Source organism: Eubalaena glacialis, chromosome 3, assembly GCF_028564815.1.
Source record: "Eubalaena glacialis isolate mEubGla1 chromosome 3, mEubGla1.1.hap2.+ XY, whole genome shotgun sequence".
Lineage (NCBI taxonomy): Eukaryota > Metazoa > Chordata > Mammalia > Artiodactyla > Balaenidae > Eubalaena > Eubalaena glacialis.
The window spans coordinates 52,379,346-52,397,659 of NC_083718.1; the positions used below are offsets into that span (position 1 = coordinate 52,379,346).

General features: G+C 47.1%; 1 protein-coding gene across 3 annotated transcripts in view; it reads right to left on the reverse strand.

Moving 5' to 3' along the window:
- The window catches only part of CACNA1E (calcium voltage-gated channel subunit alpha1 E), a 302,414-nt gene extending 285,918 nt beyond the window's left edge, over window positions 1-16,496 (reverse strand). For all 3 annotated transcript variants that reach the window (XM_061185651.1, XM_061185650.1, XM_061185648.1), the window contains exon 1: window positions 16,231-16,496. In XM_061185651.1, coding sequence (XP_061041634.1) covers window positions 16,231-16,496 — 266 coding nt within the window. The remainder of the gene's footprint in view (window positions 1-16,230) is intronic.
- Between the last annotated feature and the right edge of the window lie 1,818 nt (window positions 16,497-18,314).

The window sequence follows — 18,314 nt, forward strand, 5'->3', positions numbered from 1 at the left end:
GTCCAGAAAACATTCTGAGATGACTGCTCGCCTCAGCGGCCATTCTCCCGTCTGCTGAGATGTGATCTTGGTTTTACACTGGGTAGAAGCCCATTGCCTACTGAGTACTACCACTTTATAACACTCTCCAGCAATATTTTTGGGAAAGGAAAACATCGACCATTGTTCTGAATCACAGCTTCCCATTCTCATTGGATCTGTGCTGGTTGGCGTCTCTTAAATTTTCCTTCTCTTGTCCATTCCTTCTCTTGTCTACTTTTTCTTAATTAAGTCCTTTCTTATTAATCATGATCCAGCCTCCTGTGCCCCAACCCAGAGAAACACTAAAAACATATACCTGCTAACGAAAAAAAGGAGGAAAACATCCCAGAAAGAGGATGAGGGGGTAGAAGGATGATGACCGAGTGGAGAAACAGTACTGAAGAAAGCACAGAGGAAATGTGATAAAAAGGAGCCCTGGGTGAGAGAGTGTCATGGACATATATACACTACCAAATGTAAAATAGATAGCTAGTGGGAAGCAGCCGCATAGCACAGGGAGATCAGCTCGGTGCTTTGTGACCACCCAGAGGGGTGGGATAGGGAGGGTGGGAGGGAGGGAGATGCAAGAGGGAAGAGATATGGGAACATATGTATATGTATAACTGATTCACTTTGTTATAAAGCAGAAACTAACACACCATTGTAAAGCAATTATACTTCAATAAAGATGTTTAAAAAAAAAAAAAAAAAAAGGAGCCCTGGGCTGAGAGTCAGGATCCCTGGGTTCCAGCCCTGGCTCTGTCACTTACTGAGAGATCAGTGACAAGTCACTTAACCTCTCTGACTCTCAGCTTTCTTACAGATAAAGGAAGGTTTGATTAGAGTTTCTCTTAGGTCCCCGTAACTCTAACATTCTATTAGTCTGTGGTGCTAATAAGCAACATGACGGGAAGGGAAGTGAGACAGAAAGGGGGAGCGCCCATTATTACAACTGAGAGAAGCCACTTTTCGCGAAGCTACTAATGAGTACATCCAACAATAACACCCAAAGCAGAAGTCCTGGCACACCTAGGAATACCTTTCAAGTGTCTAAAGTCAATGGAAACACTTCTAAATTTTCAATAGCAGGAGCTCCATGACAAGCTGGACTGGCTAGAAACACCTCTAAGAGATAGTTAATAAAAAGTCAGAATCCTCCAAATGGTGGCCTGAAGGTGAACCTGAGGCTGCTTTTCCATAAACTTACTGTAAGCCTTTTCTACACTCTCTGTCGGGATAGTAAAGTCTTTTCTGCAGCCTCTCTGTCCCCACAGCCCCCATGTCCTTAACAAGCCGCAAAGGTAGAAGCATTCAGTAAAAGGTGAAAGTTCAAAAAAAGTCACAAATGTTGTCTCCTCCACACTACCACTCACCATATGGGTGCCCCGGAAAAGGGAGGGCTGAGAACAGACCTTTTGAGGGCTGGAAAAAAGAAAATGGACTTGATATGCTAATATTAAAAAGAAAAGGAGAATTGGCACTTCCAAATCAAAAGTCCTTTGCAGAGTGATGACGTCTGACAGTGGAGCTTCTGGTGAAGACAGAAGACAAAATAGCAAAGGGCCCCAGTTCCAAATGAAGCTTGCACTCCAATGACACAGGGCAAGCTGCCTCAGACCCATTTCATAATGATGGGTAAGAGATCTTTGTGCTTTTCCCATCTATCACTCCTTTACTCCTCCACGGGTTTAGCCTCATACCCAGTGGGTGCTACTGATACAGGCAAGCAGTTCACAGTGTCATCCTAAAAGATGCTCTGTTAGGGAAGAGTACTTGCTACTCTTCTGGTCTGACCTGAGGCAGTGTGGTACAGTGGAAAGAGAGGAGCCAATGGAGTCATTCAGACCACATCTACCTGTGACCCTGGGCTAATCATCTGTAAGATGAGAACAATAATATCCACTTCACACAGCTTTGGGTAAAGTGATAATATAGCTCTAAAGCACACTGCAGAGTGTCTGCCACACAACAGGCGTTTATTAAAGGTTAGGTTCCTCTGAACACTCCCAGGGATGTGTACTGAGGGATGGATGACTCTCCAGGTCTGGATCATGGTCTCTACAGCATGCTGGTAAAATGATAATGAAAATAATTACATGAAAATAAAAATAAATGAAGGTAAGAGAAGAGAAAGGGATGATAAACCTTATAATTGTGCAGGGTTGTTCTGAACCCAGCCTCTTCCACAGTGCAAGTGTGGAAAACTGTTGGACAGTTCTCATTTCCCAGAATCTATTCCCTTGCTTTGCTCCTTTGAGCCTGTCTACTGCTGTTTGTGACAGAAGTGAGCTCAGTCTTTCTGAGCCTGCACATTCAGGGGTGGGCATTTGTTTGTTACTCTCTAATCATCACCAAGGAAAGAGGTTACCCAGAGAAGATGTACCATCCCTTATCCATAGAACTTTGGGGGAGGAGGGGCAGATGGTGATCTCAAAAATAAATAAATACATAACTATCGATGAGAAAGGATTATCATGTTGCCAAAATGCCCAGATCCTCTGAATTTACATGGGCCCATATCCCCCAGAACTGCCTCTCCTCATGTTACCACATCCACCTACCCACCCCACCTCCAGACAAGCCCACACCCTTCAACTGCTCCTCATATCAGCAGACCAGGAGAACACATGCATCCTTGTACATCCATATGGCTCAGTTATCTCATAAACACAAACTCCCTTGCAAATACAATCCAAAGTTAGCAGAAAGAAGAGGCAGTTCCTTTCATTTTTCTTTAGGCCCACTCCCTAATTTCCTTTGAGCCCTCCACCTGGTTTCCAGAAGCCAAGTGGTACATCCTGGTTCCCCATTCACATCCACATCCGTGCCCAGTTCCCTCAAGTAAAATGCCCTCCAGTATCCTGGTCAGATGACCTTCCCTAAGCTCATTATGCAAATGTCCAAGGGCTCCAAGCCATGGAGGCTCCCCCTCTCTGCCACATGCCTCTGACCCTTTCAGAAGTTTCATCCACAGTTCATGGAATCCCACCGTGACTCCCTTCTCTGACAGAACAAAGATGGAGACTTTAAATACCCAGAAACCCAAACAGACGAGGAGGAGTTAGCTAGAAGGCTGGCAACCTCTGAGAAGAAAACCTGCCCAGATGCCAAGCTGGGGTTCTAGGAGGGACACTTCCACACACCATCAATCAGGCCATCTGAAACTTGTGGCTACCATTTCTGTACAAACAAAAACAAAATCGAGCGACTTTGTCTACGGTTGATAGTTCTGAATATCTCATCTGCTTTTATCAAAAGTTTGCTGGAAAAATTCTGCATCATTATTGCTCCTACAGATATTTTTTTTCTGGATTGTAAATCCAAATGTGTCCTCAGGGACAATGTTGGCGTAAAACTAGCATCAGAGACCCATGAAGAAAGACAGGTTTGGATGTAGATATTTTTAATGTATCTTTAAAAATGTAAACCCAATAACTTTGAGAAGAAAAACAAAAAGGGCTGGTGGGCAAACCACCTAGTTGCAGTGGTTGAGAGCACGGGCTCTGATCCAGGCCTCCAGGTCTCACTTGCTGTGTAATCTTGGGCAAATGAGTTAACCTCTCCATGCTGTAATCTCCCCAGCTGTGAAATGTAGAAAACAAGCATGCATATCTCTGTAGAACTGTCATGGGGAATAAATGCAATAATCCATGGGACGCACTTAGCACAGGAATCTGGCACACAGTAAATACCCAATAAAATGTTGGGTATTTATTAACCCTATTGACATTAACACTAGTGCTAATATCTAACACGTTTACAAAGGGTTTTCATACATATTAGATGATGCTAGCCTCACAACAGTCTTGCAAGGGAGGCAAAGCAGGGCAGGTGACCTCTACCTCACACCTGAAGACACTGAGGCTCAGAGAGGTTACAAAACCAATGCAAGGTCACATAAACATCTGGCAGTGCTCAGGTTAGACAACCAACAAGAGTCAGGAGAAAGTAAATGGTATTGTTAGAAGGAGAAAACTTAGCTGCAGAAATTTAATGTTGATTCAACTGAAATTAACCAGGTACTAACAACTAAGATGTATTCATGGCTTACTATGTGCCAGACATCGTTCTCACATTTCACATGTGTCACCTCATCTGATCATCACAAAAATCCTATAAGATACACCTTATAGGTAAAATTCCTATTTCCATTTTATGTTTGAGGATTCTAAGGCACAGCAAGGTCAAGTAACTCCCAGAGGCACGAGCAAGGAAGTGGTGGAGATGGTACCAAGATTTGAATCTAAAGGCCGCATTTTTAACTATGACACTCTAATGCTTCCAAGCAGGGACTGGTAAATCCTAAACCCTAAGGTGAAGCTTTCATCAGCTGGGCACTGGACTACCTGACGTCTAATATCACTTCAACTCCTACGATCACTTCAACTTCAACTGTCCAGTAAAGAAATAAAATATTGTCTAAGTGAGTCTCTGAAAATGACACACAGTGCGGACTTTGGAGAAAGCAAGATGCTATATCCTGGCCTAACAAAGGCGTGAAATAGGCATAAAAGTGTGTATTGATTTCAGCAAAGCATGTGACAAGGATATCTCGCACAATATCCTTACAGGCAAAACAGAGGGCTAACACCTGGCTAAAGCACCATTCAGGAAATGTGAGAAAAGCTGAACAGTCGATGAGCACTTACCAATGCACTAGTAGTAAGCAGAAGGGAGGTCCCCAGTTCTAACCATATTTCTATCAATTACTTAAATGAAAGCATAAAGCACATGCCTATCCAGTCTGCAGTTGATGTAGCCCTCAGGGTAAAGAGCGTGCCCACTAAACAGCAGGGTCTAGAGACAATGTGCAATGGAAACCACCTAAGCTTTGGAGTCAGACCACCAGGGTTCAAGTTCACTGGTGATGACCTTAGGCAACCAAATGAATCTTCTTTAGTCTCAGCTTCCCCATATATAAAATGTGGATAATAACATGTATGGAGTCTGAAGTTTATGGATGCTCAGTGAATGTTAGTTCCCTGTCCCCACTTGAAAAGGATCTCTACAGGATGGACTGCTGGACCAAAAGCAAGGAGATAAAATGTACTTGAAATAAACACGGAGTCCTGAATTCACATTCAAAAATTAAACTGAATGAGAACAGTTCGAGGGAAAATTAACTCTGTCATCAATTCATAGTAAAAGATCCAAGGTTTTAAGCTGACTACAATCTCAAGTCAAGTCAGAATGCCATTTCTTCACAGAAAAAAAAAACTTGAAAAAATTATTTTAATTTAAATAAATGGGGACTTCCCTGGTGGCACAGTGGATAAGAGTCCGCCTGCCAATGCAGGGGACACGGGTTCGAGCCCTGGTCCGGGAAGATCCCACATGCCGCAAAGCGACTAAGCCCATGCGCCACAACTACTGAGCCTGTGCTCTAGAGCCCGCGAGCCACAACTACTGAGCCCATGTGCCACAACTACTGAAGCCCACACGCCTAGAGCCCACACACCGCAACGAAGAGTAGCCCCTGCTCGCCGCAACTAGAGAAAGCCCGAGTGCAGCAACAAAGACCCAACACAGCCAAAAATATAATATAAATAAATAAATAAATAGATAGATAGATAGATAAGTGTGTTAAATGCCAATGTTAGTAAGCACTGTTCTAAGTTCCGGTAATTTAAAAACTTATAGATAATGGCCCTTCGCTTGTAGGGATTTTAAACCAATACTAAAGCTATGTGGTAAGTGAGTGTTATAAGAAAGTAATAAACTAGGTGGCATATGGGAGCCAGAAGGAGGGAGTTGGCCTTACTCTGCTGAGAGAAATCAAGGAAGGCTTCATGGGGGAAATGACCTCTGAGTACAGTCTTAAAGCCAGGAAGTCGGGGGGAGAGAGAAAACATTCCAGGCAGAGGGAGCAGCAAATACACAGGCATGGAGGCCTGGGAGAGGATGGTCCCTTCAGGCGGCCCATTGGAACATCTGGAAAGAAGGGCATCATGGCGGTTGAGACAGGTTGGTGCCATGTGCAGAGGGGATCACAAGAAGCCCTGCGCAACAAGCTAGGGAAACGTTGTCCAGTTACAAAGCAAACAAAGAACAGAACCCAGACAGGAACTCAGACTTTCTGACTCTATCTAGCCTCTCTACTTCTACTGTCCTGTACTGTAGCTACTAGCCACATGTGGCTATTTAAATTTGAATTAATTAAAATGAAATAAAATTTAAAACTTAACACTCGGTCACGATAGCCACATATCAAGTGCTCAAGAGCCACATATGGCTAGCAGCTACAGCATTGGACGGCACAGATAAAAACACATCCATCATCACAGAAAGTTCTAGCCAATAGCACTGCTCAGTACCATAGTACCATTAAGTGAACAAGAAGTAGATTCGGTCTGTGTTGCTTTACAGAACAGAAACAGGAAAAAAACAAACAGGTGGAAACTATAAGTAGGAATATTTCAACTTCCTACACTTCAAGTTTTCTAATAATGGAAGAGCACCCTGACACTAGAAGCTTGATGGCCATCTATCAGGGTGATGGAGAAAGAGTTCCAGTATTGACTTAATGCTCTTTGGTTAGAATGTTTATGTTTCATCATGGTAGCATGGCTGATGCACTCACACAAACAAATATCTGTAGCTCTTCCATGTGAAGTCCTGTCATACTTGTACCTAAAGGATACATTGTTGGGTTGGGAGTCCCTATTCCTGATGGCCCAGCATCCCAACATCCCAGAATGTGGGAATTTTCTAACACAGTCAGCATTTTTAAATTGTGATCCATGGACCGCCCCTCCATGAAATTTAATGCAAAATTGTATGTGTATTTTTCAGGAAAGAGGGGTCCACAGCATCACTTGGATTGCAACAGGATTTGTGATCCCGATATACAAAGCAAGAAAACACTGTACCAGAAGGACATAACTGTCCCCATACTCCAAGAACAGTCACCTAGATGTCATCTAGACAGTCATTCGGGTCAGTCCCAACTCTAAAGTTCCATGTGTTCCATCCCAACTCTAAAGTTTAGATGCCTTAAGCATCTAAAGACCATCACCCTGCAATGAACAGTTTCAAACCAAACATCCTCTGATCTTGATCAAGGAGAAATGAGATGGGAGTATAAAAGAGCATGGAACAATCCAAAGCACAAAAGCTGGGTAATTCAATCAAGTTGGGGAAGGTGTCACCTGTCAACCTCTTGCTGAGATGCCTATTGGAGATCCTCTTGGAAATCTTGGTGGTTCATTTTCAATGTGAGCCCACAGAACCAAGCACACCCAGTTAGATGCAATGCCAGCTTGTCAGCTGGAGAACTTGCCCACTAAATCTAAAGCTTGCTGAGCTATTTAAAAAATAATGACTTTGTTCTAACCACCACCTGACATTATGACAACTGTACCAGGATCCATCTCCAGGTCCTACAGTATTATTAGAGTTGAAAGGATTCATTTCTAGAACAATGCAGCAATTCCTCTATTATCTGGTGTAGCTGGAGAAGATTTTGGTTAATTTAACAAAAAAGTGATAAAGAGCTACTTTATATAATCAATATGGATTATAATTTGCAGCAGCTCTGAATACAATAAAGTACACATACCATTCAAACCAGGTTGACATAATGTAACGATTGGCCATCATATTCAGAAAGCACTACAGCATTTTGTGGTACCTAGGGGCCATCGGTATAAATGTCAATTGTCATTAAACCATAGATCTCTGGGTGCTGATTAATAAAGAGTTTTGTACAACCAAATGCCCGATAACAGCAGACACCATGTACTTTCTGCACAGCCTGTGTTGGATATTATAGAAACTAGAGCGACCCTTAGCAAGGTTCTAAAGTAGGTAAAGCTACTTTCCCAACCTCCAAATTCCCATGTAATGACCTTTCAATCCCCTGCCAGCCATCCAGTGCCCTCACCACCTCCTAGCATCCTCCTCTTCCCCTACTAAGGCTATGCCTGGTCCTACAGGTCCCAGTCAGTGCAACACTAGACACATAACAGGCACTTCACCGATGCTTGTGGTTTTAATCAATAGCAACTGATTAATTCGATCATTCAGCAACAGTTCACTGAATGCTCACCAAGTGCCAGCATTGTGGCATTAAATGGGCATGTCCTTTGCCTATTCTCAGAACAGCCTGCTCTCAATTATAAGCCCAGAAAGAATAAGAACTAACTCTAAGTTGATAATGTCATATACTAGCTTACTATGTCCCTGCTCCCAAGATCATCTGTATTTTGGTAAAGAAAGTCTCAAAGACTCACTACCTGAACCCAAAGAACCCCTGTTAACAGCAAGGGTTATATGAGAGAGAGAGAGAGAGAGAGAGAGATTTAGGATGGGCGCTTTGTAAGACTGGTCTTCTCTAAGGCATTGCCAGGCATAGCAGTGGTTCTCAAAGTACGGTTCCAGGGCCAGCAGCATCAGTGTCCCCTGAGAACCTGTGACAAATGCAAATTCTCAGGCTCTACTTCAGACCAATGAAGTCAGAAACTCCAGGACTGAGGTCCAGTAATCTGTATTTTAACAAGCCCTTCAGGAGATTCTGAGACACAATGAAGTTTGAAGACTAACGGTAGAGATGAAACAGACAGAGTGCATATGTATGACTTCAACACAAAGAAGCTAAATGAGGAATCAGCCTTGATGCTGACAGAAATCACCTGCTGGCAAGGAACATCCCTGACAGAGCAGTAGCAAACAGTTCCCAATAGCACACAGCTGGAAATTGCCAGGACGTCAGTGAGTGACTGCTGAAAATCCATTTCATGCTTTTTGACTCCGACCAGCTCCATGACCATGAGGTGTGGAAATTGAGAAAGAGGTACAGAAAGTTTGCAACACTTCAAACCTCCAACTGAGCTGAAGGCTGGGAAAGACTTGAGAGTACGAACTTCTTCCTCACGCTGGTGTGCAGAGGCTCTCCTCTGGGTCCCTGAGGCCACTCCCAGCCCCCTGTATCTTGGCTACGGAAATGATACCAGCCTCTGATTACTGGCAAACCTCAGTTCCTGACACTGACCAGAGCACTTCTCCCCTCTAACCTGTTATCCACTGTTTGGCCACATCCTTTTCATCTCCCCTAAAGAGGAAGAGGAAAAAAAAAGACACCCCACTCCACCGCCACCTTCTGGCTTTAATGACACAAGCCTTTAGAAAGCCAGGGCATACATCTGAAACAGGCTTTCCAAATTCTCCAGAGATGGGGCGAAACAGATGCAGCAAAAAAGCAGCGGGACCAAATGCAGCCCCCCCCCCCAAAATAGCCTCAAAACTATGCAGAGTTGCAACAGAGATTCAAATCAGCCACCTACAGGCACAAAGACCACACTCGGCACAGGAGGGTCCCTCCCTGAAGCCGCTCACTTGGCTGGACCACAGGAGCCTAGAGCTGGAGCCTAGCCTGGAGTTACATCCCCAAGCCCCGCCCACCTGCCTCTGGGATGAACTACTTTACAAATGGATTCATTGCAGGCCTTAAAACAAAACAAAAAAAATTCAAAAAGGCTGAGAGTGGAACTGTTCAGTCCTACAAACTTGGAACTCAAAATACAATAAGAAAAGAAACCCCTAAGGGGTAACCCACTGCATTGCCAGGGACAGGGTGGGGGATGGATTGGATAACAGACATTTTTTAAAGTCATTCAGTGCTGTTCTCCTTAATCTGGCCCATTTCTGCCTCTTAAGGATATACCTTCTAGCTGCTCCTTGCTTTCCAGAGATGGGGACATCGGGGCTCATAAATAGGGTTAAGAGTTTATAGCCAAAGACGGGCCAAAGATGTGGGGAATGAAAAACTCAGTAAACATTCTTGGGGTGCTCAGTGACCAAAAATACACCATAGACAGCGCCCTGAAGTAGGCTTAACGCATAAGAGACCGCTCGGTCGGAGGAGCCTAAAAACTTTGTGCTGTACTTTCCGTCCTTAATTAAGGGCAATGCTGGCAACAGGGCTGGTGAACCTCCACCGGCCCTCTCTGCATAGGTTTAGAATGTTTGGGAAGAGAAGCGTTGATAGGGGTCCCTGGCATTTTTATCCCTCTTTGAAAGGACTGCTTTAGAAGTCACATGGTGATGGGGGGCGTGATACACTAATTTAAGTGTCTGCTCCCCACTCCAATCCTATGTGAATTCACACTGGAATTTGAAATGAAGCAGTTACAGAAGCCTGCTTCTGAGCTCAGTGGCTCAGCATTTATCAGCGTGAAGACCTAGGAGGATGAAAGGATTCAGAGTGACAAGTGCTTGGGGACATAAATATCTTCTAGTTAACCACGTTCTCTGAATACAGGAGGGGAATGGCTGCAAACTGATGGGGCATCCAGATGTAACAGGACTGGGTAGGAGGCAATCATTACAAAAGCAGCAAGAAAAAAATGATTTAAAAAGATTTTTTCCCCCCAACTACCTTTCTCATGTGTCCCAATCCCACTGCAAAAATACAGAGGACTTAGAGAAAAAAGTTGATTTGTGAAGTTGGCCCTCTGCAAGAGATCTTGCTCATAACCAAGAAAACGAAGAATAACCTTCCTTTTCTAAAAAGCCTAGGAAAAACCCACACATATAATGAATTATTCACAAAGGCTGAACCTAAAAATGAGAGGGAGAAATATAGAAAGATGAAAAGGGCGGAGGACTGGGCAGAAAGAGAAAGTGAAGAAAAGGACCTGGTCTCTCTCTCCGTGAATAAAAGAGTATTAATTACAGTCACGTATAGGTTCCCCCTTTTATGTCTTAGCGGTCAGTGATAAACAAAATTAGATCAGCACAGTGGCCTCTGATGGGCTGGACCACATGCTGGCCTTGGGGAGCTGCAGCCTCCCAGGCAGCCCTGCGGATGACAAGAGGGAGGCTACTGATGAACTGATGGAACACAGAGAGCCAAAGAGTCTGCAAGAGTTCTGATAGTTTTGCACATATTGACTGCATTTTATTTCAACTAAGAATATGAAAATGGAAAGAAACCAGATGTTCCTATAAAGAGGGGGAAATGCAGCAGAGTTTGAGGGGGGAGAAAAACACCTACATTTTGTACAGCAGCAGCTAAAAAGAGATAAGCAATTCTGGATCGAGCTACTAATCCCAGAGTCTGGATCTTTCAAAAAAAGATAAAAAGAAGGCCTGTTCTCATTATTTTCTTCCTCCTCCTCCTGTAATTCATAGTGTGCCCTGCACCTAGCGCAGGGAAAGCAAGTGGAGAGAAGTGGGGAAATAATGACATGCAAACCAACAGACAAAACTATCACATCCAAGATATTTTTGTCTCCATCCTCAAGTCATTTCATTTCTGTCAAACTCCTTCACTCCAACTCGCATTCCAGGCTGCATCCCAATTACAACTGGTCCCCACGACAAGTCCTAGCCTGGTTTCTGGAAGAAACATTTCTCACACCTTATTTCAAGGGCAAAGCCCCTAGGCAACATGGAGATTGTCCTGGGAGACTCAGAAAATGAAGACCTTTATCCCGCACCAGTTACAGTTGCTATCTGTTTCACTGCCTCCGTGCCCAGGTACACAGAAGATGTGAAGACTTTCTGCATTATCTGATCACAGGATATAATTACAGACTTCATTCTTGTTAGCTGCCACCCTCTGCCCTAATCAAGGTGATCTGACTCATGAACCATTAGAGTTACATCAAACCTGAAGTTCTTGCCAGGATTACAGTCTACTATCTTTCACAGTGCAATATATTTATAGGCAACAAAACAGGAGAAAAGTATATGCCATAATGGGAGATTGGGGAACTAAAGCTTTCAGTAATCTTCAGCAAAATCCTCCAAAAATAATGGATAATTGGCAATGGGAAATTCTCCACAATAAAGCACATAACCTCTGACTCAAAGCCAGAGTCCCTTGGGGCTATAAAGAAATTCTCTGCAACAAGAAATCACGAATGAATATCCACAGGTTCATCATAATGAGCTTCATCAGCTCAGTGGCTACAAACACATTTGATCTTCCTACTTTAAACCATGTTCATTTCCACATGAAACATGTGCTCCCCTGCTGAGATAACCCACACCATCAGTGGGGGAGAAATCTCCCACTGCCCATCAATGGCACAAAGTCAGACGTGCCATTTCTTCCCTTCATCCTCTAACCTGGAGAAGTGCAAACGTGTGGGGAACATCTCACAAACCACGAGGGAGACCCTGTATATCCACAGGGCAACTGGGCCTGGGCACAGAAGGGTTAGAGCCAGTAAGCTTACGACACAGTGAATGCGGGGTGACATTCACAGCAGCCAATTCCCTGAGAAAAAGAGAACCCTTTTGTTAGATCTATTAGATGAGCAAAAAAGAAAAAGAGGAATCATATAAAATGTAATACCACATTTTAAATCAGATTAGCATTTTCCAAAAGGTTATGGCATCCACTGCAGAAGAGAGTGCCATAAGAAAATAAAATTATCTCCCTGTGCAGATGTAGCTTCCAAGAAAAATGAAACACATTCACAGTGGGCTGTTGACTTGCCACCATTTTTCTTGCCAAATCTAGGTTATCCTATGCGTTTCTTCCCGTAAGAACGAGACCTTCCCTGTTAGTAACTGGACGAGGTTATCACCACCCCCATCCAAGTCAGAGAGTGGCAAGTATAAATTAAATCATTCCTTCTATTTAACTGATCTTTTCAGGCTAATCTGATTAAAGACCAGTATTATGTGGTGTTCAGAGACCACTAACACAGCACACAGAAGTACATATTATCCCCTTAGTTCTACAGTGACTTTTTGCAGCCAATAAAAGATGTATACATCTCAAAAAGTGTACTACATGAATAATCAAAATCCTCAAGCATGTTGCATATGAACATGACAGTTCAAAACAGGTCTTGACATGTGTCCTGAACCTTCCTTTCTGTGAAAATCTGGCCCTTACGTAGAGCACAGAAGTACTGGCCAGACTTGAACGGGCATACTAATCACCTGAGGATCTTATTAAAATGCAGATTCTGATTTAGTAAATCTGAAGTGTGGCTCAGGATTCTGAATTTTTTTTAATTGAAGTATAATTGATTTACAATATTATATTAGTTTCAGGTGCACAACATAGTGATTCGATATTTTTATAGATTACATGCCATACAAAGCTATTATAAAACATAGACTATAGTCCCTGTGCTGTACATTACATCCCTGTGACTTATTTATACTATAACTGCTGGTTTGGACCTCTTAAGCCCCTTCACCTATTTTGCCCCTCCCCCTGTCCCTCTCCCTTGTGGAAACCACTGGTTTCTTCTCTGTATCTGGGATTCTGAATTTTTAACAAGCCTCCAGGTGATGCTGGTCTTTGCTGTCTGTGGGAGACAAAAGCCTAGACGACTTCGTTCACCTAGAACTAAGATCCCTCCCTTCTGGTATGCTGAAATTTCTGAAGGACTCTATTAATAATAATAGCTAGTGTTTACAGGGAATTAGGCGGTGTTCCAGGAACCTGACATATATTAATTCATTTAATTCTCCCAGTAACTCATTATTATCATCCTCATTTTACAGATAAGGAAACCGAGTCACAGAGAAATGAAGTAACTTCTCAAGGACGCAGAGCTGGTGAAGGAACTGAGATTTGAACCCAGACAGCTTAGCTCCCAAGCTTTACTGGTAACCAGTGCTCACACTGACTCCCAGTAAGAAAAAGGAATATAATTCCAGAAAGGAATTAGAAGGGAAGAGAGGTGAGACTAGGAACTTATACGCGGTATTAGAGCAAACGCAGAACCCAGAGAAGCGCAATGTGTCCACATGGTCACCACCAGAGGGAATATATATCAGTCAATTACATTGTACAGCCAGGAATAAACAGCAAACATGGTGTACTTTAAATTTGTGAACAGGGCTCCACTACACACCTTAGCAGATGCTCTCCAAACACTAACAGCCTACATGCTGTAGAAGCACTGTGAAACTTCCAACTATGGGGATGGAAGAGACCACTGGGACGGGGCTCAAGGCCAAGGCACCGAGTAGGATGCCGAAATCAACTCCCTAGTCTCTCCTTTGAGTGGCTTTGGTGCATTCTGGCCGAAGACAGGAAAGGGCGCAGTGAAACCCACAGTCGCACCTTGCGCCGCTCGCAACTCCTGCTAGAAAGGCGGCGTTTTTGCAGCGGAAGAGAAAACGTGAAAAGCGGCGAACGCGTGGTGTAGGAAACGTGCTTAATTTCCCCGCCCGGGAGCCTGGGCCCGGCCGGAAGTGCCCGAGGTGCTGAACCCCGGGGACGGTGGAGCCCAGGCCGCGGGGCAGTTTCGGTGGCGCTGTCCGAGGTACCAACGCTGGCTGCGGGCACACTCTGCCACCCGCGCGGCGGCTGGGGCGGCTTTGTCTACCGCCGGGAAACGGGAGGGCGCCTGTCTAGGTAAACAGGCCCCTAAGAGAGGGGCACTGTAAAGCAGCACCTGGTGGGTGGGAAATTTTAGAGAATTGTAGAAGATGGACGGGCGGGGAAGGGGGTGCCGCTGAGGAAATCTGTAGGGACCTGACTAGAGCAGTGTTCGTAGCCGCAGCACGAAAACACAATGAAAGCTGTCGCTTTGTGCAGCGCACCGGCGGGCGGGACTGCAGGGACCGGACCCCTCCCCCTCCCCAGTCCCCCTCACCCTAGGTAGGTTTAACTCTGGTACTGTTTGGCCCCAGGATCACTCTGTGCGGGTAGGAGAGGGAGGGGAGTGCAGGGAGAAGGAGAGAAGAAGCCCAGCCAGCGGTGGCTGTGGGAGGATTCGAGCAGCAGCAGGAAGGATATCTGCCTAGAGATGCTCCTCCGTTTCTAATGAGGGGTACTGCCTAGAAGCACCACGAGCCAGCCAATCGCCATGCTGCTGAGGCAGGGAACTAGGGAGGAAAGAGGGGAAGGGCAGAGACTAGGGTGGGGGTAGCAGGGAGATGCCCAGGCCCCGAGGGGAGTGAGCCACGAGCCTCGCTGCTACTAGAGACCCAACGTGGCTCCAGCTGTCTCCCTGCTGCACACCTGGAGGGTGGGGGTGGGGAGGAGGGAGGATAGGGAAGAAGAGGAGTGGCCTCTTTTGCAGGTGCATCCCTCCCAAGAAATCTCTCTCCAAAAGCATCAAAGTCCCATGTCTCCAAGCCTACCCCCATATATAACACCATCCCACGGGCTTGCTCCCTACTCATCCCCCTCACCATCCAGCAACCCCCAATTCATAGAGACCTTGCCAGACACCCATATTCTTAGTGAAGAACGAGGCAGTGAGATGCCTAATCAGCAGCCCGCATTTGGTGCACTTCATTAAACCTGCAAAGAAGCTCCCTCTATGCCCGTTCACCCTGACACCGTTACCATCAGAGATTGCCCCCACCAGCTCTTTGTGGAGAGCAGTTCCTCTGGAACTAGGGAGAGACAGACTGCTTGCACACCTCTGGGCTCAGCTGATGCAGCACCCTGCTGATGAATTCAGGCCCAGCAGATCTGCCTGGATCCTGGGCACTAGGAGAGCACTCAGCTGGTGAAGCATTAAGAGGCAGGAGTACCCAACCCAGGACTAAGGAAAGGATGGGCCCTGATGAGTTGCTCTTTCGTGGCTGAGAAGAGAGCCCGAACACTGCATTGTTTGGGCTGTGTCATTAGAGATTGCCTCCCCTGACACACTCATTCACTCCACTTCCAGTGGAACTTAAACTCAGTCCCCAGCAGAGTTAGCTGGGTCCCAAGCCAAACGCCTGCGTTATTTATCCATTTGTCAACTTGTCCACAGGGTTTTGGCTCAGAGCTCTTGAAGCTTCTGAACTGATAAATCCCCTCATGGAGTCTTGACTTCCCTACAAGCAGATAGTGTAGGTGTCTTCCCGGCTGGTGGGTATGGGGGCAAAGGGAATGGCTTAAAGGGAGGGAAAAGGGGGGCTGAGTATGAAAGAAAACCCAGAGATTAGGGGCAACCCATTCTATGCAGCTTGTGAAGGGACTAGGGGGCTGAGAATCGAATAAAGCCCAGCCGCAAAAGGGGCAGACACCACAACACCACGCACCCAGGGATGCTGGAGACTTCCACGTAGGAAATATCAAAAACCAAAAGTCTTACCTTGCAAAACACTAGTGCCCACATCGGTTTCTACAGCACCAAGCTTGCCTCTTAGGTGCACCAAAGTACAGAGTGCACTTCAGCAAAGAGGCAAATCGGCACCAGGAAAGGAATGGGGGTGCAAATTCCATGCTAGGTTTCCCCCCTTACCCGAAGAAATGCAAAGGGGGAGAGGGGAGTGATGGTGGGCAAGAAAGGATATGGCCAATCGATGAGCTTCTTGGCGTATTTCCTGACAATGTTATCTTCTCCGAAGATGAACAGGGATCTGTTGACGGTGAAACAGTTCTGCCGGACGGGAATAGGGTTGTACAAAGCCATAGTCCGCGCCCTCTGCGCTTTCGACTGCTTGTAGGCGGCCGCCGGCCCGGAGGCCGGCACGGGGGTTCCTTGCCGGTTCCTGCTCTGGTCCGAATCTCCATCTCCCGACCCCGGCCTGCCGACCACCGCCTCCCCGAAGCGAGCCATCCTGAAGTTTAAACAGACAGAATACACACAAAGGTGATCGTGGCCGAACACCCGCACACAGCAACAAGCAGAAAGACACACGGAGTCTCAGAGCCGCATCCAGACGGACACGGGGACCACCGCCTCCGGGGAGCCTCGCGAGCTCTGCGGAAAGGCGGCAGCAGCAACCCCGCCGCTCTGAACTGTTGAATCTAAATACAACCTCTGCGAAGCTCCATTCCTCAAGGAGGAAAAAAAGGGGGGGAAGAGCTTGGGTGTGCTCAGTTTCTGGAGGCAATTTTTTTTTTTTTTTTCAAAATGCCAGTGTGTGGTGGCGTTCAGGGACTGGAGAGGAGACGGGTGGAGTAGGCTGCTCTTCAAACATAGCTCCTCTTCTGGCAGACGCACCACCTAGTTCTGGGAGAGAGGCAGGCACCGGCCCGCTAGGTAACAGTTTGGTAATTTATTGGTGGGGGGAGGGGAAAAATGAAAACAAAAGAACTTTTCAAAAAAAAAAAGACAAGGACGAGGTTATGGTGACATGCTTTATAACACCAGCCCCCGCAAGTCCATCTGAGAAATCCCACAGCCAAGACTTGGGTCTTTAAATCTGCCAGCACAGACGCATCCAAAGGTTGAGAGAGAGAAAGAGAGGGGGGAGAGCGGTATTGAGGTTGCTGCGTAAACCGCAACGCCCAAAATATCAAAATAAGAAGTCGATCCAACCGGAGAGGGACAAATGACTTCAAAGCTCCTGCGCTTGGGAGAGAAGTTGAGCAGCATCCAGAGAGCAGCGAAGCCCGAGTGCCAGCATCCGCCCGGAGCGCTCGCCGCCGCCGCCGCCGCCGCCGCCTCCCCGGATCAGCATGCAACAGCGATCCGCGGCTGCGCCGGGGAGAGGGCGGGAGAGCGGGAGCGAGCGAGCGAGCGGGCGGGCGAGCGAGCACTTGGGCGAGGGAGGAACAGGTTGCAGCCGAGCCCAGCGGTAGCCTGGCACGGGAGTTGTCCAAGGACCGGACTTGCTTACTACCGACTCAGTCTTCCTCTTCCACCCTGGCAGCCCCACTCCGAGGAGCAGAGGAGAAGAAGGGGGAGGCCAGGAGGGGCAGAGCGAGCGGAGCGCAGAGGCGCAGCCAGGCGCGCACTGAAGAGCCAGGAGAAGCGGGGGCGGGGCTGGCGAGCAAGGGCGGGGCGGGGATGGAGCCGGAAGGACCCGGCCAACCGCTGCAGGAGGTTCCTGGGACCCGAGGCTGGCTTAGGCTACTGATCGATGTAGCCAGAGGGTCCAGCGGGCCCCCTTTGCAAAGATCCAGGCAAGAATCGCCTTTCCCCAAGTACTGCAGAGAGGAAACAGGCTGGCTCAGCTGGCGGCGCGGCGGAGTCTCCGCCTGAGAGCCGAGGCCTGGCGGGGGCGCACACGCACGCGCGCACGCTCTCGCGCCTCCCGTCCCCGCAGAGAGGCGCCCGCCGGGGCTGTGCCCCGCGCAGTGACCGGCGCGCCGCCGCCCTAGCCGGGAGTCGAAGCCTTTGCGCTCTACGCGCCCTGCGCCGGGGCCGGATCGCCGCGCCTCCGCACCTCCCAGGCTCCGAGGGCGCTGCCCCAGGGTTTCCGCAGAGAAGGCAGCACCCTCTTCTGCCCATGTGCCCACTTAGCAGCCTGGAGGTCCCACGAGGGGCGCTAGGACCTCTGGGGGCTCCGCCACTCTGGCGTTGGAGCCAGCTCTGACGGGAGCTTCTGCACCCAGCCCCTCTCCAAACGCGATCTGGGACGACCTCTTGGGTTTGGCTCTAATAGAGCCCTGTATCTCTGGGATACTGAGTTCCGAGGTAGTGAGTTCT